Source organism: Argopecten irradians, chromosome 13, assembly GCF_041381155.1.
Source record: "Argopecten irradians isolate NY chromosome 13, Ai_NY, whole genome shotgun sequence".
In the NCBI taxonomy this organism is placed as follows: Eukaryota; Metazoa; Mollusca; class Bivalvia; order Pectinida; family Pectinidae; genus Argopecten; species Argopecten irradians.
In genome coordinates, this window is record NC_091146.1 from 3,372,358 (window position 1) to 3,394,760 (window position 22,403).

A 22,403-nucleotide genomic window follows, 5' to 3' on the forward strand; every position below is an offset into this window, starting at 1 on the left:
ATGTGTAATTATAGTAAGTATGCCGGGTGTACATTATAGTGATGTGTAATTATAGTAAGTATGCCGGGTGTACATTATAGTGATGTGTAATTATAGTAAGTATGCCGGGTGTACATTTAGTGATGTGTAATTATAGTAAGTATGCCGGGTGTACATTATAGTGATGTGTAATTATAGTAAGTATGCCGGGTGTACATTATAGTGATGTGTAATTATAGTAAGTATGCCGGGTGTACATTATAGTGATGTGTAATTATAGTAAGTATGCCGGGTGTACATTATAGTGATGTGTAATTATAGTAAGTATGCCGGGTGTACATTATAGTGATGTGTAATTATAGTAAGTATGCCGGGTGTACATTATAGTGATGTGTAATTATAGTAAGTATGCCGGGTGTACATTATAGTGATGTGTAATTATAGTAAGTATGCCGGGTGTACATTATAGTGATGTGTAATTATAGTAAGTATGCCGGGTGTACATTATAGTGATGTGTAATTATAGTAAGTATGCCGGGTATACATTATAGTGAGTGTAATTATAGTGTATGTGTAATTATATATGCCGGGTGTAATAGTATATTAATTATAGTAAGTATGTCGGGTAAACATATACATACAGGCCTGCATGTGCATGTATCTACATTATGTAAATTGGGTGTAACAGTGCATATAGTCTAACGTGTTTGTAATTCAATTGTTATAGTTTGAGGGGAGGGGGATAATTTCCCCTCATAGTCAGCAGTTAACACGGCTAACGTAAATATTAAATGATATAGAATCAAAATAAAATAAAAACAAGACATTATTACAGTTGAGATATCCTTATCGGAAACGTTCAATGTTATATAAAATAGGAGTCAAATTAAGTAGGACAGGTCCGGATTGTGTGGAAATGTTATATATTATTAATTATCCCTGTATATTGGCAACGCAATGCAGAGGCAGATCATAACAAAATATTGCTTATTAATAAAATAATACAAAGAAGGCAATTTACTTCTGTGAATTATACAGTATAGTCTTTTTAAATGATTATGATATTTTATAAATATTTGCATTTAATACATAGAGATATCGTCAGATAAAATTATTTGATCAATACGAGATTTCCGAGTTACCGGTTTCCGGACGGTTTTTATGTTTAGTTATGACATACGTCACGTGATTTTGCAAAAAAGTCTTGGTACCCTACTTCCGGTCCTTCTTGTTTGCATTGGCAACTCCTGTCAAAATGCCGTCTGCGAACCGCTGGTGTGTTGCCGAAGGGTGAAATTCCGCAGATTGTAAAAGAGGGAAGTATTGTTTTATGAGCGGCATTGAATTTTTTCCATTTCCATCTCAAAAGAAAGCACCGAAAGCCCGAAAACGATGGTTGGAGCTGTTGCGAAGAGAGGACTATGACCCAAATAAACGGCACAGACTGTGTTCTCGTCATTTTGTTGACGGCAAACCCACAGATAACCACCCTTATCCCGAACTATTTGCTTATAATAATTATAAACAGTCATGCAATCCAAGATCAACGTTTACTCAGTAAGCTTAGTAGGTGCAGGGATGAAGAGAACTCGACAAAGCACACAGCGACAAATACATGTACAGATCATACCGAGGAGATGCCAATGGCCATGATGCTTGTTGACTTTCCAGATACCCATGAGGTATACAGGGCCAATTTATTCTAATCACAATCAATATCGACCATGTGTTTACTTGCATGATAATTAATTTTAACATTCAAGGAAAATAAAAAGATGTATTTGTTGTCCTGAGTACCTGTTTATTTATAGTGAACAAATAAACATGTTCACATTTTTAGTCATAATACAATTAATGCTGCCATCACCAAATAATCTTTTACTATAATGTATTGTACTATGCACATTAAACACTAAGGATAGTATCCATATTTGAACTAAAATATAATAAATCCACAGTGAAATCATCACAGATTCTACAGAAAGATGGTAATAATAAAACTTGAATGTCATCACTAATATATTGATTTTATTATAAGGATAGGAGAAGGCTTTTTAAGTTTGAATAACTTATGACTGATTCTTTTGTGACTGTTTATACAACAAATATGTTTAAAGTTAACATTCTCCATAGAACACAGCCTATATAAGATAAAATAATTTAGTAAATGCATACCATCAATATATACCCAAGGCTTTAGAAAAATTATTTCCCTTTAAAAAACCTAGTACATGTATACACAAATGGATGTGGAGGTGACAAAATATTAGATGATACATTGTCAGTTTAAATGTTTCACATCATGTTCTTTTCTTACAATATTTGTGTATATATTACATGTATGCATACACATGTTTGATAATAAAAAAGATATTGCATGTTTTATTATCCTAAAATTGGAATCAAATCACTTTAGGTGTAATGATGGACCATGTATATCAGAAGTCTAGAGATGATGTGCATGATGTTTGTGTCCAAACTACCATTACAATGGAAGACATGGAAATAGCTGAGAAAAAACTAAAGTCCTTAGAGGATAGTGAGGAAGAAAACATGAGGCCATATGTTGTTAACAAGATAACTCAGTCTGATGAAACTGTGAGAAAGTACACTGGGCTGCCATCATTGCTAATGCTCAACAAATTGGTTGGTAAAGATTGAGTGTATTTATAGCTGAATAATAATTTACATATACCAAGTATATGGAGTTTGACCTAATCTTTCAAATCAAAGTTCATGGCAAATATATATTTAAAAGTGGATAAATAGCAGTTGATAATAAATACAAAATAGTTCAATATTTCAGCGAAAAGCAGCAACAATATATTAAGGATGAAGCACCGTTGATAAAATATACATACACGCATATATAATAAACAGACTTTTGTGATGAACATTATGATTTTACATTAATTAAAATACCTGCAAATCCATTGTAACTATTTTAATGTTATATTTATTTTGTAGGAATTCTGAAGAAAGCATCTCCAGGTCTCAATTACTGGTCTGGACAGGGAAGCTGTAATCTGCCCCCTTATCATGAAGACCCTGGGAGAAAAAAGACTGGCCCTCCAAGAAAACTTACTATGTTTCATGAATTTCTTCTGACATTAGTCAGACTGAGGTTGGCTTTGCTTACCTTTGTCATTGCTGATATGTTCAATGTGTCCAACAGTAGAGTTTCACAAATTTTTACTACATGGATAAATTTTATGTATGCTATATTTTGTCCACTTTTAAAGTGGCCATCATCAAACAGAATCAAGAAATCAGATCATTTAAGGAAACCTTCCCCAATACAACTATCATAATTGACTGCACAGAATTTTTTATAGAAAAACCAAAATCACCTACTGCACAGTCACAGACATACAGCACATACAAACACAAATACTTATAAAGCTCAGCTAGGAATTAGTCCATCAGGTGCATTTATCTATGTGTCAGGTTTGTGGGGCGGAAACACATCTGATAGATACATAACAATGCATAGTGACTTCCTTGATCATTTAAGGCCTGGGGATGAGGTCATGGCTGACCGAGGCTTTTTGATTAGAGATCTTTTACTTGAAAGACATGCCACATTAAACATTCCTCCATTCACCAGAAAATGTAATTGGGGAAAAGGGAAACGCCTAAATGCAAGTGATGTTTCCAAAACTGAAAAAATGCCCGTCTAAGAATACATGTAGAGAGGGCTATAGAGAGACTAAAAAATTTCCATATGCTTTCTGATACTATGCCATTAAAAGTGAAACCTCTGACCAACCAAATGTTGAAAGTGTGTGCATTCTTTTGCAATTTACAGAAACCACTAGTGAAAAAGTAGGTACCGGTGTATATCAATATCGAAACAAGTACACTGTATAATATGTACAACTGTACATACCTAATGTATATAGTACAGTATAACTTGTCTAAACCGAACCATGTATAAACCTGAAACTTGTCTATACCGATTAATTTGTTTGGTCCCGGCAAATTTCTTGATAAACTATAGTACCCAAAACCTGCAAAATTCGGAAATTGTATACTCTGAAAACCGGAACTGTCTAGGAAATGTTACTATACCTTTCTTTGTAAAATAATCTTGGGCAAACCGGCAACGATGTTTTCACAACATGGGACTGATCATGAGGGGCCTAAGGGGATTTACCTGTACCGGTATACTAAGGGCTAGATAGTGACAACTTTTCACTTTTTATTCGACGGTTTTGTTACATGAACATTGTATTTGTGAATACTTTTCACGGTCAATTCTAACAATAAAACATACACATAACTTCTGAGAGTTCATTTGAATGTAGCAGACCGAGAGAAATGGATCGTCCATGTACACCTCAGAAACCAAGAAAACGTAGGATGGAATACTGTGTTCTACCATGTACATATGTGAGAATAAATGTTTGTGCTGTAATAAAAAAAATTCTTCTGATGATTTTCATGTGAACATATTGTGATAAGGTTATATCCTCAAAAACCGGACACCTGTGTAACGGGAATGGATAATTTATATATACTTAAATGTTTCACCTTGTGTTCGCAGTTAGCGTCGTTAGTAATATTCCGGAAGTCTATCTACTTCCGCTCTTGAATCAATTCCGTAAGCATTATGTAACCTTATCGTTCATTGGTTGACACAGGGTATTGTTAGCTATGGGTATAAATAGCGAGCGCACGTGTAAATCGTTAGTCAGACGGATGCGTTGAGTCGCAGGTCAGCTCACCTTTCTAACTTTCTCTCCTTTTCTAATGTAGGATTTAGGTACGTGTAGGGGTATTATTATAGGTTAAGTAAATTGTCCTGTGGAACCGGGTCGGGGGTGGCTTATTACGCACGCACACTGTCCCCAGTATGTGAAGTTATATAGTAACTACTGTGAGGGCAGCTTGACATGTAGGTTATAGGGAATATTCTGTAGCCTTTCATATTGTATTTACTTGTCTAATATCCACGGGGTATAATAAATATATGTTAGTTAATGTTTATTTGCCTTCTTGTTTTATGTCATAACTGGTACGGAACCCAGAATACCGAACCTGGGTAACTATATTTGTTCACATCTAGACAGGTGAAAACCTCGCCTGTTACAAACTGGTGCTGTGATATATATATTCTGGTAATCCGTTACTAGTAGTCATTTTTTTGGTTATTTACATTACAAGTTTCCCTTATAGTTTAACTATGCAGAGTAATTGGGATAATAGGTTTAGCTGGCCGGTACCTAATAGTTCTGACTATACAACACCTGTTACTAGTCACGTTGACACATACCTGTCTCATATGAGGTATACGACTTACACAGATAGGTATAACCAGCCTGCTTATAATACAGGTAATGAAGAATCCATTGACTACCGTGACCATAGGCAGTACGATATAGTAGACGTGACGGGGTACGACTACGGGTCATTAGGTACAGATAGTAATACTGTAGGGACTGGTACAGGTAGATTTAGCTAGTGGCTACTGGCAATGTGGTATGGATAGTCAAGATAAACTCAAAACAGCCTTTTCAACACATCAGGGTCTGTACCACTTTAATGTTATGCCATTTGGGCTCTGTAATGCCCCAGCTACCTTCTGTAGAATGATGCATTTAGTACTTGGTGGTCTCCTATGGACAAAATGTTTGTGCTACTTAGATGACGTCATAGTGTTTGGGGATTCTTTCGACAATGCTTTGACAAACCTAGAAGCAGTGTTTCAGTGTCTGAGAGAAGCAAACTTGAAATTAAAATCTAAGAAATGTAGTCTATTTCAGACCAATGTATTATATCTAGGCCACATAGTTTCTGAGGATGGCGTGAGCACTAACCCAGAGAAGATTAAGGCTGTCATAGAATGGCCTCGTCCTACCGACATTTCTAGTGTTAGGGGTTTCCTCGGCTTGGCTGGATATTATCGTAGGTTTATCCCAGACTTTGCTAGTATTTCAAAACCTCTTACCAATTTGACAAGAAAAGATAAAAGGTTTCGGTGGGATGAACACTGTGAGCAATCATTCATTAAGCTGAAAGAGCTGTTAACAACTGCTCCGGTTTTGTCCTACCCAACCTCAGAAGGAAAATTTATCTTAGACACTGATGCTAGCAATACCGGTATAGGCGCTGTACTCTCACAAATTCAAGATGGGGAGGAACATGTCATTGCATACGCCAGTTAAATACTGAGTAGATCCCAGCAAAATTATTGCACAACCCATAGGGAACTGTTAGCTGTGGTTACTTTTCTCACCCATTTCAAACATTTTTTATGGGGAAGGAATTTTCTGATTAGAACAGACCACTCTTCATTGGTATGGCTTAAGAACTTTAAAAATCCAGAGAGTATGGTTGCTAGGTGGTTGTCAGTGATAGACATGTATGACATCGAAATCAAACATAGGCCAGGCAAACAACACCAAAATGCTGATAGTTTATCTCGGGTGCAACCTAGGAAATGTCAGAGGGAAGGGTGTGTTGACTGTCATTCCCAATCCAAGGGAGATAATCCTCTCCAGTTAGAGCCCATCAGTTGTCACATAATCCAAAATGTGTCTGAGGGGGTTCCAGGGGTTCCTATAGCAGCAGTTGACACATCTTCTGAGTTGATCAATTGGTTGGATAGTTGGGGTCCCGACAAGATCCGTACCTGGCAAGAACAAGACAGATATATAGCTCAGTTCAAACATTTAAAAGCTACATTACGACATAAGCCCAAACGCCAGACCTTATCAGCTTTTCCATATGAAGTTAGGGTTTATTGCCAATCCTGGGATGAGCTTGTGCTCTTGGAGGATGGTATGTTATATTTGTCGGGTAGAGTTGATCCAACAGGGGAGGTAACTTACCAGATAGTAGCCCCACAAGTACTGAGGGAGGAGATTTTCACTCAGTTAGTATATAATATAAATATATATATATATATGTGCGCACTATAATATATACCGAGTGATAATTACTCAAACTTAGCTTACTCAATAGCCTATTATTCCGACATGTGCATATAATTTTTATGAACTATCTTAAGTTAACAGAACATATTATGAAATTAGCTGTTTGTACCAACACGTTATAATCCATCTATCTATTATTTTTTTTAAAGAACAAAGAGAAGAAAGAGAAGAGAAAAAGAAAAAGCTAGTAGAAGTTATCCTGTGGAACCGGGCTCCTGCGATTTTAAACCTCGCCTGTTACACCTGTATAAACCGAAGAAATCAACTGGTCCCGTTCACATCCGGTTTAGACAAGTTATACTCTATATATATATAAATATATTCAATTATTTTGATTTATGGACAATCAGCTAAGTTACATTTGTAATCCATTCAGGATTCTATACAGCTGAACAGACTAGTATACCGTGTATTATACTGCCTTTGTGAACTTACTGTTAAATGATGCCAACATCCATGGCTACTAATAAGATGAAATACAAAGAAGAATTGATTATTGTGTTATTATAGCACCTTCAAACTCTAGTAATCAATGGTGTATCGAGGCCAGTTATCTACCGTTACCGGTATTCTAGGTGGCAGCAGGGGGAAAGCCGGTCCCGCTCTCGGAACTCCTCTATATTAAGTCTCGGGTTTTATCCAGCTATATTAGATACGCCATTGTGAATTACTGAACCGTGAGCACTGTCAACAAAGCTGTTTTATAATGCCTTCAACCTGTTGTTCCGTACCTGGGTGTCACAATAGAGGAGGTCATAGTTTCCCCACCGAAAGTAAGCTGCGAAAAGCATGGATTTGTGCTATCAAGCGAGGCAATACCAGGTTTAGTTTGTGGGAGCCAAACCAACATAGCGTCGTCTGTAAAATGCATTTCAAGGACGATGATTACAGTCAAGAAACATCTTATGGTAAGTTAGTTTATAGATAGACTAATTATAATATTTCATTGAAAAAAACGTGTTTGACCATTGTGTATGCATATATGTTATGATGGTATTTCGGACTCGTAGTGATTACCGTCCGAGGCGACGGTCTAATGTTATCTGACTGGAAAGAGATATGACTGTAAACAGTTAAATGCACTCGGCAGGTCCTGCTCGGTACTGCAACCAGTGATCGCACAATCTCTACAGTACAGTCAGACATATTCACGATGTAGAAAATACGACATGTACAACTAATGTTGTAATATAATACTGATATTGTTATATCGAGCGATCTAGTAACTACTGCTATCGGCTAAACATAGTCGCTTCGTTATCACACCCGGTCCCCTCCCTCCACACACACACACACCCTCACACACAACATTATATCGTTGCTATTACGTCTTTGACACGTGCACATGTAGATAGATATAAAATATTTAATTTACGCCTTGCAAGTGCTAAGGTTTAATGAAACGAGATTCCCATGATACTCTGTGTATGTGTAAAAAGGATAAAAAGCAAAATAAACAAACAAAAAATGAGCAAATGTGTATTAATTTTTTTTTTACATCAAAGCAATATGTAATTATCATATTAAATTTTAAGTGGTATTAAAATGTGATTCATGCAGCTGCAAAATTTAATTTTTATTTTTCACTTTTAATATTTTTAGGATCATCACCATTACATCAACGTCTAAAGAAAGGTGTTGTTCCAAGTGTATTCTCATGGACTGATGAACCATCGCCACAGGACTATGCTAGAGGACAACGTGTAATGAATAGAGGTATCAAAAGGAAACTACTCGTAGAACTTGATGCTGTAGCTAATACTGAGTCTGATGACAATTTACATATTGTACCAGACATTGGACTTAATGTTGAGATTTGTGATGATGAAACCGGTGAAGTATTACAGGAAAATGAAACCAAGTCTGACATAAGTGTTCCAACCACCTTTACTTCATCCACTCAGACACCAGCTCATCCAATGTTTAACATTTATAACTTCATTGATGATGATGCTGGAATACATTTTTATACTGGACTAGAAAATTATTTTCGATTTCTGTTTGTTTTAAGAACACTTGGACCAGCAGCATATTCGTTGGAATATATAGGACATCAAGTTTGTAATATGTCAGTTGAAAATCAATTTTTTATGACATTGATGAAATTAAGACGTCACACTACTAATTTTGAACTGTCAAGACTCTTCGGGATATCTGACAACACAGTATCTAATATTGTATTAACTTGGATAAATTTTATGTATTTACAATGGAAAGAGTTAGATTTGTGGCCAGTAAGAGAACTTGTACATCACTTTACACCATCTGACTTTGGATTGAAGTTTCCCACCACCAGATTAATTGTTGATGGAACTGAGTGTCCTATTAAGAAGCCAAAAGCACCCAAGGCTCAACAAGCTACCTTTTCAACATATAAAAACAGAAACACTGTGAAGACTCTCGTTGGTGCCACACCTGGTGGGTTTATTTCATATGTTTCCCCAGCTTATGCTGGTTCAACTAGTGACCGTCAGATATGTGAGAGAAGCAATCTATTAACAAAATGTGACCCTGGGGATTCTATTATGGCTGACAAAGGCTTTAATGTACAAGATATATTTGCACCGATGGATATATCTATAAACATACCAAGTTTCTTTAAAAAGAAGAATAGACTTTCTGGAGAAATTGTCATGAAGGATAGGAAAATTGCAAGCAAGCGTGTTCATATTGAACGAATAATTGGTTTAGCAAAAACTTATAAAATATTAACTGAGCCTATGACAAGTACAGAGACAAAGTTGGCAACTGAAATTATATTTATTTGCTTCATGCTTTGTAATTTTCGCCCTTGCATTGTTCCATCTCATGCTTAAAGGGACAATTCAGTTTTACACTATAGTGATCGGATGTCTTGCATGCAGAACCCTGGCCCTTGCCATTCTTGTAGTAAAGATTTTTTTGTCTAGAACTACTCATATCGCTCTTACAGTAGGGTGTTTACCTAATTAGATGCATGTTCTTGTCTAAACATTATTTTATCAACTCCTCTGGTTATGTACTGCATTTGTTTAACTTGCATGACTTTGGCTTGGGTGTATTATGTTGGTACAGCATACATGATGTACCTGCTTAATCGTATTGATCAACGATTTGGAATTTCAACGATATCAATCAAATTACATAATGTCATGACTCATGAAATTTGTCAATATTTCTTGTTAATATATGTTTCATAACGAATGTAGAACAATACATTTGTAGCAGAATTAGCTTCACTGAATTGTCCCTTTAAATGTATTTACATTTATAACTAAATATTTATATTAATAGTGTATATAAATTAAGTCAGTGATTCAGATTGGGGATAAATTTACTTAATTTAGTCCATTTTGCTAGTACGTATATACTCTTTCCAAATGTCCTTAAGATTTTGAAAATCCATAATCATTCCAATAGAGCTAGCTATAGATATCAATATTGTCATAACAAAATTTTGTAAAAATCCCAAAAGGTCCTAATGATTTTGAAGCTAATCTGGAACACAGTAAGTTTATAAGTAATTTAAAGGTTTGGTTTGTTTGGAACAGCCAGGCTTATAAGGACCTGTCAGGTTTAGATTGTGGAGGAAAGGCCAGAGTACCCAGCGAAAAACCGTTGACAAGCTATAGCTAGCGGTCACTACAGGTCTATCTGTTCATGTCCCACATGGGATTCAAACTAGCGGCCTAGAAGTATTAGTGCACATGTGGAAATCTAGAGATTGTTGCCATGGTAATGTTCACTTTCAGCCTATCAGGACATGAATCACTCAGCTAAAGTATCCCAGAGTCAAACTCACTTTGTCTTTACATTTTATATACCGGTAAATCAAATACTGCAACAAATTTACATGCGAAATATTTTTTGTTTACATTAATTAAGTGACAGTGTATATCACTTACATGTATAAAAGTAAAATTTTTATTTGTATGTTTTAGACAAAACAAACAACAAGTTGGCTAATAAATGAACTTGGTCAATATTTTGGAGAGGTTAAATTTTAACATGATCATAAAGATTCATTCGTAGTGTCTTGTATCATATAAGTGTACTTTATGCAATGTACTGATAAACTTAATCGTTCAGAGAAGAGTGAACTGACAACTCAAATCTTTAATTATCATGTTATACAGTAGCGGGTACTTGGTACGCACATGTCAGAATACATAACTGATAACAATAAAAGTACATAAATTCATTACTCTTTCCATTATTTTTCATAAAGTTTATATGTGATATATTTACAAATGGCACTGACTCAATAATTAATCACCCATGTACCTTCTGAAATTATCATTATCAAGTGCTGCATAATGTCAATGATACTGGAACACATACTAGATCTGTAACTGTTATTATGAAAATATTGGTGGTAATGTTTATGATTAAATATCACACTATACAAACAGGATACCTCAGCCTCCATAACAAATGATGTGTTCCACTGATCATGAATCAGCTGTTGAATAGATCTAAGACAATGTCAGGATGTTTGACAGAACATTTTGGTAAAAAAACATGGTATATTTACAGAAAACTGTAAATAGAAGGAATAATTATTTACTTTGTTTATATTATGCCATAGGAGGAAAATGATAATTGAAATAATGATAAATTGATAATTGAGACAGTGAATTTTACATCAATCAGCTTAAATTATGCCATGATTTTGCAATTTTAATTTTACTTGTGCTCAATCATTATTCTCTCATAACCTTAACAAAATAAAAAAAAAATCATTCAAGGAAGAATGGAAATTTGACATTACTAAGCCTTTAACACTCATACATCTGTTCATACATCCAACTCAGAATCTGACAAGTACTCTTATGTGATTATTTTCTGTGAACTTCTACATCTCCTTTGTACGTTTTATAGTACTGTTTGCTCAGAAGTGCTGGACAGAAGTATTCATCAAAGAAGTTGGTGAGACTGGAAACCATATTTGATATAAAGTTATCATCTCTTTCAATTTCAATTATTTTCATATCACACAGAGTGAAAACAACAAAATCACATCTGTGCATTTTGGTACAAAAAAGCTGTCCTTGGACTTGATAGAAGTAATCATGCTTAGGAGATAAGATTAGATTTCCCTCCCCATTTTCTCTCAGGTATGGTATGGACTGCGGGGTGATCTCCTTGTCTCTAGAAACATACGGACACTTAACCTCAACTAAATGTGACCCTTCAACTACACCATCGGGTGAAGCTGCCAAATAAGGATGGGATTCAGAAATGAATAGTCCACATTTTGAAACATCACACTTTTTTTCTGACATGTATCTTTCTATAGCAAATGGTTCATACTTCTTCCCATGAATAATGGATGGGGCCTTCAACTTTTCAGCTGGTTTCAGATATGCACTTGCAAGCCGCTTTTTATCGGTGAGGCTTGTCAACTTGCATATTCTTCCAAATGAAGAGGAGCAAAGCCTTTTGCTTCTCTCTGCTCCCCAAAGTTTACTGTTTGATTGTTCTCTCGTGTTTGACTCAATTTTAGAAACATAATGTTCATCAACATCTTTTACACCTAATGAAGTCAGAAAATTATCCTCATGCGTCAAAGCAAAGTAGTCATGATCATGAGCTACAGCCAATGTATTTTGCTGGAACAAAAGTTTGAAAAATTGGTAAATTAGAAATTCCTGGAGAAGACAGACAAATGTTTCTGAAATTGTCCTTATAGTTGTCACACTTTCTCAAATGCAATGGTCTAGGATCAAATTTTATGTTACAGACTTCATTAGCACCATCCATTTTCAACTCTCTTGCTTTAAGTGGAGATCCCTTATACCTCTTTACATGATGGAAAGTTTTGTAGCTTTTCTGTACATGTTAGTTCCACGATCACATGTTTTTTACAAGAAAATTCTGATACAGCATACAGTACAGTACACACATGCTTACAGTGGGCATTTGGTCCCATGCCCGCAGCACATTCACACTGTGACTCTTGAACATGCCCATCAGAATCAAATGAAACATCAATTTTGTAAGCTACTGATTTTGACATTTCAGCATGACAGGAACTTCTTACAAAGAACATATCATTATAACTAACACTTCGCATGTACATGAGGTATTTCTCTTTGTACATATTCATCGATACCTTCTCAATAGATTTGTCATATTGTTCAAGGTAAGTGTTTATATTAGCAGTTGTTACATTAGGGAATTTTCTGTCACTGTTCAGGTCACAATACCCTGCTTCATCTGGAAGCTGCATTTTGAAATCTTCCATTCTGACGTCATTATTGCTGCCAAAGTTGAAATTTCTTGTATATGATTCCAGTCTGAAATTGCAATTGAAGCTAATACTACTACTATAGCTATCAATAAATTAACTCAAGCCATTAAACAAGTTCTTGTAGTTCAAATATTGAGTGGTTTTTAGCTATGAAGCTCAACAAATTTACAGTAGACGGTAGTAGTCTATATCTATAACAAGGGGTGTTATCATATGTTCACAAATGATTACATTATACAGGCAAATTTACATACAATAGCAGTCCACTATCTTATATTGATCTTGTATTTTATAAACATTTTTTAAAGAAATTTTAAAATAATCATGTCTGGATAAAATAGATAGGCTGCATAGCTGCGATGATATCGACTTGACGATCCCCCATAAGAATTTACAATGCGTTCAAGCACAGTCGGACTTACACAAGTCTACCGAATACAGACGTATTTTAAACAAGAACAAATAACGCCATGAATCTAAAACAGCCATAATAATTCTTTATTTGTTTATTATTTACAGCAAGTATGATTAATTGATAATACTAGCGACCTTTGTCAAAAACCAAAACAGGATGAGCGCATCAGACCATCTTTGTTTACGTTATACATAGGCCCTACATACAGTACATTAGCTAACCTTTCAATCAGTTCTTTTTTACGCCCAGACACTTTCGCATTGCGTTTCTTCAGTTCACACTTAAGTTGATCAATTTTCCATGTTCCATACTTGTCTGAAGACAGCGTTACCGGCAAAGTTTCATTCAGGATAACGACTTTTAGCGATAAAAGAGACGCAGAAAATCGTTGACGAAATCGTCTAAAATCGTAATGTTACCGGAAACCAACTTGGACCGGGTCGCCCGAAGCGCCACCTGTCGATTTCAAGTAAGGTAACTGGCCTCGATTCGCCATTAAGTCTTTGTGTTCCTTTGATTATCTTCATAATCACAGGTATTCATTTTCTGAACTGTTAAAAACAAAGTGCTGGTTTTAATGCTGTAAAGGTACATATGTATATACCTTAAATTTCTTACCTATAACATGAGCATGTATCATACAGACAGTACAATTTGTTAAAATATGAATCTAACTAGGCTTTTACAACATACTTTTCAAAAAAAATTGTTGACTTTTCAACAATCTCTGAAAAAAATCAAGATCAAAATATATTCTGTCAACACATAGGTCTTTCTTTGTGAAAAAGACAAAATCACACCATTCTCTCTTACATACACCCATTGGACCTTGAATTTGTGTGCACCATGGTGAACTAATTTTCAGTCTGACATCATCATTTTTATCTAAATATACATGATAATCAGGATCCTTGCAAGCCTCTTTACCTGACTTGGTCTGGTAAGAAAAAGAACATTTAATTTCTAATAAACCTTTTCCACAACATTTGCATGAGATAACAATATCTGGTGAAGCACCCATATATGGATGTTCTGCATCAATAAACAGTCCACACATTTCAATATTAGAATGTTGGTGACTTTTAGAGTACAATTCTGTGTATTGCTGTCTCGCTACAGACTCATAATCCTTTCCAAACTCTGTGGATTTAGCTCTGATGTCACTTTAACTCATCACTTTTTTTCAAAATGTAATTATCGGGTTTATCAGGAAACCTAAAGTTTAACACGGATGAAAAAATAGAAGCTGTTATCCTTCCTTTCCTACGCTCCATCCATTCTTTTCCTTGTCCTCGAGTGGTTCCTCAATGTCTGTAATCGTTCTACTGTCAAGAGATACACTTAACTGTGCAATAAAAGACATTCCATCATTCTCAGCAGATGCAACATCCAACATGGTTGGGGGTCTAGGAGGGGCTTCATCCTCACTCTCATCACTTGGAGGATCAAGAGTTTGCAAAAGTAATCCATCCGTGCCTTTACTCATTTCATAAAGCTCCTTCTCTACCTCTCTCTGTGAAGTACAGCTCATGTGAGGAGTATAGTTGTTCCGTATTGGAACGTATGGAGCAGATGTAGATGGATCACTTCGTATATCAATATGCTCAATTTCCATTGGCTCTGAGGTTTTCCTTGGTTTGTCCCAAACACATTCCACATCTGTACATACCTCGGTTGAACGGTCCTTGTGTCGAGTACCGAAGCTAGATAGGGAAAACAGTAGTGCGACGCAGTGTTTACAGGTGCCATTGTCACAGAAAAACAATACAAATATCAATTATTTTTTGTCTGTAAAACCTCTCTTAATTCGAAATTAAGACCAAATTCACTCATTGACCAATTAATTTAATGTATCAAAATAATGTTTAGCAATTATTAGGGTTGATTAAGATTCCACACTTGTATATATGGTAGTGAGGGATCACGTGAGATGACACAGTCGTGCGTGTGGTCAGTCTTAAAAGCAACAATAGTAAGATGTATATATGTGATAATGCTTGGGTAGGGTATGATACTATATATAGTATACAGGGCGGGCACGTAATCCCTCAGTACCATATATACAAGTGTGGAATCTTAATCAAACTTCAATAAATCTCGTTTAATTGATCAATTCCACACTTCCATATATGGTAACTGAGTGATCACGTGAGAGTTTTAGAGCCATCTTACAATTGTTCTGAATAAAACACTCAAGCTGAATATTAGTTAAAAAAGAACACGTTTTATTTACACTACATACATTTGGATTCTTAGATCACACATAATCAAAACTTACAGACCGGGCATGTGTAACATATGCATGTTATATAATCTGTCTCTAAATGCTATATGTATTGTTCATATGTGCCCTTCAATAGTTCCGTTTTTCCCAGTTCTAATGAACTACCAACGTCCTTCAGGATAGAGTTACTGAAAGCAGTGTCTGTTGACGTTGCTACAGTTTTTTGATAAAATTTTCTAATTACACATTCAGAGCTCCAGCCTGCAGTTTTAAGTACTGTAGAAATGAGAAGAGTCTTGGCTGCATGTGCTTTAAAAGTATTAGTGTCAATACCAGAATTCTCCAAAACTGTCTTAATCTATCTGCTGATAGAGTCTTTTGAAAAACCTCTGTGTGGCGGTATAAAGCTTACGAAAAGTTTTACCTCCTTATATCTAAATGTCTTAGTCCTTAGAATATATGCCGACAGATAAGTAACAATACAAAGATTATTATCCGCCGAATATTTCTCTAACGTTATTTCTGGAAGATGACCGCCAGGTCTGGTTTGTTTTAATATGTCACCAACACGCAGCCTGACCATATTGTCTGTGAATATGACATTATCAACATGTAGAAGATGTAATGTCTGTACGCGTTGACCAGTCAGTAGTCCCAATAAAGTAGCAGTGGACATGGTTAACATTTTCAAGTCTCTCTCGTAAGGATCTCCTAGAGATTTAAGATAATTCAATACAATCTGAACGTCCCATGTATTGTTATATCTGGGTAAGTTTGGTCTTATTTTAAAAGCTCCTTTCATAAATCGGTTAATAAATACACTAGATTGAATATTAGCATTGCCCTTCATAAGTGCTATAGCGGAGATAGCTGACCTAGCAAAATTTAACGCACTATACCCCATACCCGCACTATGGAGTGATGTGAGAAACTCCAACACATTTTTCACATTTGGAGAAAATGGATCTTTCTGTTGTCTGTCACAAAATAACAACCATTTTCTGTGATAAGTCCTGTCTTGCCGTTTTGTCGAATCTCGCCATGAGTGTAGGATAATGTCGATTGTTTTAGACGAACTTCCCTGACTTTGGATGGCTTCCCCGAGATTCTGAAAGCAGTCAGATGAAGTTTTTGCAATAATGGATGCGTCATTTCTCTGTCATGCGGCAAGACTAGAATATCATTTTGAACTGGTAAGAGTCGAGGTTCTGCTATCACTAACTGTAGTAATCGAGGAAACCAACACTGAATTGTCCATAGTGGCACAATTATTATCACCTCTGCTTGATCCTCCTCCACCTTGTAGCTATCAATCTGCGTATGATGATATACTCAATAGCGACATCTCGGAGTAATTTCCGTGAATCTTCGGAAATATATCACCTCGAGTGCATACATGGAGGGGCACGTGGTATGTTCACGTGGTGTGTACGTCATATTCCAAAATGGCTGCGCCCATGAATTGGCATGAGATCAACACTAAGGAAAGCAGTACGTTTTTGTTTGATGTGTTCTAGCACAACAAAGCGTCTGTAAAATGTACTGAACCAGAAATACAAAACTGAAGACATTTGTGATAAGCTAGAGATGGGACATGCATTTCCGAGGACCACGCGAAACAGGTGAATATATGCAATTCTTGTTTGAATTAAAACCTGAAGAATGAAGTAGACAAAAATATAATTATTTTGTTAAGAGTTATGTTTTAAATATGCAGTTCATGTACACTATATACATATATGTTTATGCTATTATTAGTTAATAGTGCTTGTAATTTATCTATGTATCAATTTAAGTAATTGAAAAGACATATAAATTGATATTGCATGTTGATGTTTGATTTTTTTTCAGAAGGAGAGAATTGATTTCACAATCACAAAGACGACATAGAAATGAGATCGTATATTCCTTGGGTGATCCGGTGATCTATATGCACGTAACAGAGGAATTACAGTATGGCACACAGAAAGTACCAGTAGATCTACCACTTCAAAATTAGTATGTAAATGTTAAATCCATGGTATATCTGTATTGCATTAATGCACAAGATAAAAATGTCTTCTTGTTTTGATAAATATATTATGTAAATGAATTATAAGTAAATGAAGTAGAGCCATGACAGAGATACAATTATACTATACAGTATATATAGTTTTATAATATTGTATGTGAATATCTTCATTTTATTCAATTATAATACTGCATAATGTATTCCTAAGAGTAAGATACATGCAGCACAATACCTGAATAAAACATATATGCACAGGGGTTTGACATTCTGCCAAAAATATATACATGTATATATATACTGCATTGTATGTATTATTACGTGCATGTATGGAACATGTATAAGTTCACATTATTTTGTATTCAATCTTCAAGTCTAATACTGATTTGATATCTGGATCATCACAAAATGTAACTTACCTATAGGTACAATAATGTTTCAAATACTGTTGATGGTATTTGTGTTTTGCAGGCCTATAAAGATTGACATATGAAAGGCCATTACTTATCACTTCAAAATATGGGATGTCAAAGATGCACCATGTACATGTAATGTGCAGTCATCAAAACTAAGAGGAGACATTACCTTATCCAGCAAAACATGAATACCGCATAATGGAGGAGATTCTGAATGTACATGAATGCCTATATAGATATGCATGTATATATTGTCTCTTGAAAAGGTGTCAGCATTTTTTTTCCATTATGATTACATATTATTTTCTTAACAAGTATTTGCTATGATCTGAGCCTCTGAGGAAAGTCATTAAAATGTCTGGTTTAGGTTTTAATGACTAAGTCAGAATTATTTTGAATTGTCATAATACGATCACTTGCTTGATCAAGAACAGCTATAGTTTCCCCCAAGTTTGTCTATTTTGTAGATATTTGCTTCCATTAATATTACAAAATACATACTACTTAATATGAAAAAAACATGACGATTCTTTGTGATGAAGAAGTGTAAAGTGCAATGCAACAGTAAAATATACAGCTTGAAATATTTATGCTTTTACTAATCAATGGTTTACCAGTATTTGATTTCCTCTTTCCAGGAAAAGTTATCAAAAGATACCACTGAATGCCGTGAGAGCTGTTTGTTTTGGATGTGACAGCACATAGTATAAGATAAATGGAAAAGACACAAGTTTAAGGCTATCTGGATTCCCTTGTCATCGCAACAACCTTTTAATACACCTATGTGTGTCCAGTTCGAAAAAGTGGCCCTACCATTCTTGGATATTGTAAAATAACTGTCACTAAAACATATACCAGTGCATCAGACTTTTTAGTAACCTAATTGATTTCACTGTTCAATAGAACATCAATCGCCAAATTGATAAGTAAATAAAAAGAAAAAGTATTAAAATCAAAGATTCTTATTTCTTTTAAAGTAATTTATCATACAGGGTACAACCTACTTAATAACATATGGATAATCAAAAATGTTTACTTTTCTTGTCCAAGTGTTTTCATTTGATAATATGTACGGTATGTATAGTTTCCCTTCAAGCCAAGTACTGGTATACATGTAAAAGAAACATTAAAATTATGTATTTAGTAATAAATAGCTGTGGTATTTTATGATTTAAATACTTATTACCCGGTACTCCTGTTTATTCTTTAGAGACAAAAACCAACAAACTACAAGACATTCTATTGGAGCTGCAGTGCATGTGACTGGGTGCATGGTTAAGATATGACAAAATACAACAAGACACTCAAGGTCACAGAGTTTGAATCCCAGTTGTGGCAGTTATCCTGTATTAATGCTGGGGGTTTTGTTTTTCTCTAGGTACTCCAGTTTTCTTCGATCCTGGCTATTAAACATGCTAATCAAACCACACCAAGCATCAAAGTATCTTTTCTTTTTCACACTCACCAAAAGCATCCTAACCAAAGACGTGGAGTCAGAATTCATTATTAAAATCAAAATAGTTCTTTTATTCCTTATGACTTCCTACTTTTCTTGCATCAAGATACATTGGAACCCAGGTATAATGAAATCCTCACCAGAGAATGGAGTACAATTGGAGTAGAATTGTAGCTAACACATGTGTATGTACATTCTGTACATGAAAATCATTCCAATATGATTTGAAACAATAAAACAGTATTTCTTTCAATATTTGATATATTGATATTATTATTTGATATTATTTGAGATATAGATGTTGATTATTGTAAATTCTGCCTTAGCACCATCTCTGTATAAAGACCACCTGCTTATAATTTTTAAACCACTTTCAAGTGTCTAAAATGGATGTTTATAACACAATTTGGTCTGTGTATAAAGTGTAATGATCTATATTATAGATAAGTTTGACTATAGTTATCAAATGCACACAAAAACAGTACATCAGATGTGTCCTCTAGTAAATAGATTACTTTTACATTTAAAAATTTTGAGGCAGAGTGGTTAAGGTGTTCCAACTTTACCACTACTTCTTCACCTCTGGGTTTCAAGTCTGAACCCTAATAGGAAAGCTACCAAAGTACTGATCATCGGTTTATTGATTTTCTCTGGATAATACAGCTTCCTCCAACTAAACATGGTACAAGGTAATCTCACCAAGGTACAATTCAATAGGCAGTAAAGATCTTTGCAAATGCTCACATAGGGTAAGAGAAAAATAATCATTCACTCTCTTTTGGTGAGATAGGAGATGTTGACCCTCGGGATAAGATTTTTATACTTTTTTTTGACAACTTAAGAATTTTACTCCTTGGTTTGTTATCCTGTCTCGGCCCAAAGGGATTTTATGATTTTATTACTTTTTAATATTCAACCTATAGCTATATATTGTTTGTGTGATATATTGGTTCTTTGGTAGCATGTGTTAACGTTGGAAAAATAATACTGTATTATAAGTCCTAGGCCAATAAAATATAACCTAAAGATCCTTGGAGAGTCCTCTGCCAGATGTGAGGGGAACTTCTATAGGTAGGGTCTTTAAGTCCAAAATCATGTTCCCTTTCCTTTACGCTGGTCAATGAATTTTATGATTAAAGAAATTGGCGAGTGATCAGATCTATAACTTGTACCAATATCAGCTTTACATACAAAAGGAATTAAATCTGATGTAATTAAAAAATAATCAAGTCTAGCTTGTTTTCTGTGGGGACCATGCCATGTAAATATTTTTTTATCTGGATTATGCTCCCTCCATATATCTACTAAATCAAATTTTTCAATCATTGATACAATTTCCTTTTGGTTTTTTTCATTATTCCTATTTACATATTTTTTTTGTGTCAACCCTCACGAAGAAGACGGATACTTCATCGTATTGTGGTCCATGCATGAAAAAAAAGAACATGTCGACTCCAGCAAAGTTCTTTTGCAGAACAACTAGCATGCTGTTTTGTGAGGTTTGTAAAGAAACCGTCCATGATCTCGCCCATGAAGATTGTGATATTGTTTCTATCACAGATGAAAATTATGAAGTGTTACAAAACAAACCTGTTCATACATGTTCAACACACAACGAGAAGATGGACTGGTACTGCGAAGATCATAAATTTATCGGATGCAGTGCATGTATCATCACAGAACACCGACAGTGTGCCACGGTAAAGACTGCTACAGAGTATTTGGAAAAGCAGCAGCAAAGTTTGCATTTAGACGACGTAGAAAATGCTCTGGGACAGGCTTTCAATAATATGATACTAATGAAGAAATCGTTTGACGATAAGGATGACGCCATGCAACAATGTCAAGAAAACGATTTAAAGAGTATTTCCTCTCTTCGGCAAAAAATTATCTCTTATCTCGACCAAAAGCAAGACGAGTTATCGCAGGAACTGATATCAAAGTATAAAGCCGAGAAAGCTAAGGTTGATATCTCCAGACAAAAGTGTAGTAGATTGCTTGTTTTCTGTGGGGACCATGCCATGTAAATATTTTTTTATCATGATTATGCTCCCTCCATATATCTACTAAATCAATTTTTTCAATCATTGATACAATTTCCTTTTGGTTTTTTTCATTATTCCTATTTACATATTTTTTTGTGTCTTTTGTATAATTCTGTGGTACATTCCAGTCCCCTCCTATTATTACAGATGTAACACTACGGCTCATTGATGTGTACGAGTTGAACCAAGCTTCATAACCCCATTCAGATTTCCATTTTTTCTCTATTTCTGTTTTTGAATGAGTATCAATTAAAAAAAGATATCGTAAGTATTTTTATACTTTTCGAAAATGTCACGTCTTTTTACTGGATCTGAAGATAAACCCCTACAATTTACACTACATATATTCAAACCCTCACCTGCAAATCATTAACAATAGGAAATAAATATTGTTTTCAAATATTTACATTAATTCAGTGTGTATTTCAAAGCTCCTACAGTTTGATATAGACATTATGTACAACAATCTTTCATTGGCATGACGACTTTGAAGGAAAAATATGCAAAGGGAAAACGCTTCTGATAAATATGCAACAACATCTATTTCCCTAGTTTCTATATAAGTTTGCACAATCGCCTGTTTGCACTAAAAATAAAAAGTAAAGTGGAAAAAAAGAAGGGAAAAAAAGCAAAACACTACTAGTGATAAGAGGCAGTTCAGGTCTATAAACAGCGTTTGGAACCAACGCT

General features: G+C 35.0%; 2 protein-coding genes and 1 pseudogene across 2 annotated transcripts; all 3 read left to right on the plus strand.

The window, feature by feature from the left end:
• Nucleotides 1-1,182: 1,182 nt before the first annotated feature.
• LOC138306483 (uncharacterized) lies at nt 1,183-4,932 on the plus strand (annotated as a pseudogene).
• Nucleotides 4,933-7,444: 2,512 nt separating this feature from the next.
• Nucleotides 7,445-11,097, plus strand: LOC138305905 (uncharacterized). Its single transcript, XM_069246180.1, has 2 exons — nt 7,445-7,825; nt 8,520-11,097. Exons 1-2 carry the CDS (start codon nt 7,624-7,626, stop codon nt 9,731-9,733), a joined length of 1,416 nt encoding a protein of 471 aa, XP_069102281.1. The 5' UTR covers nt 7,445-7,623; the 3' UTR covers nt 9,734-11,097.
• Nucleotides 11,098-21,113: 10,016 nt separating this feature from the next.
• On the plus strand, nt 21,114-21,695 carry LOC138306603 (uncharacterized). The gene has a single exon (XM_069247041.1). The coding sequence runs from the start codon at nt 21,114-21,116 to the stop codon at nt 21,693-21,695; it is 582 nt and encodes a 193-aa protein (XP_069103142.1).
• Nucleotides 21,696-22,403: the final 708 nt, after the last annotated feature.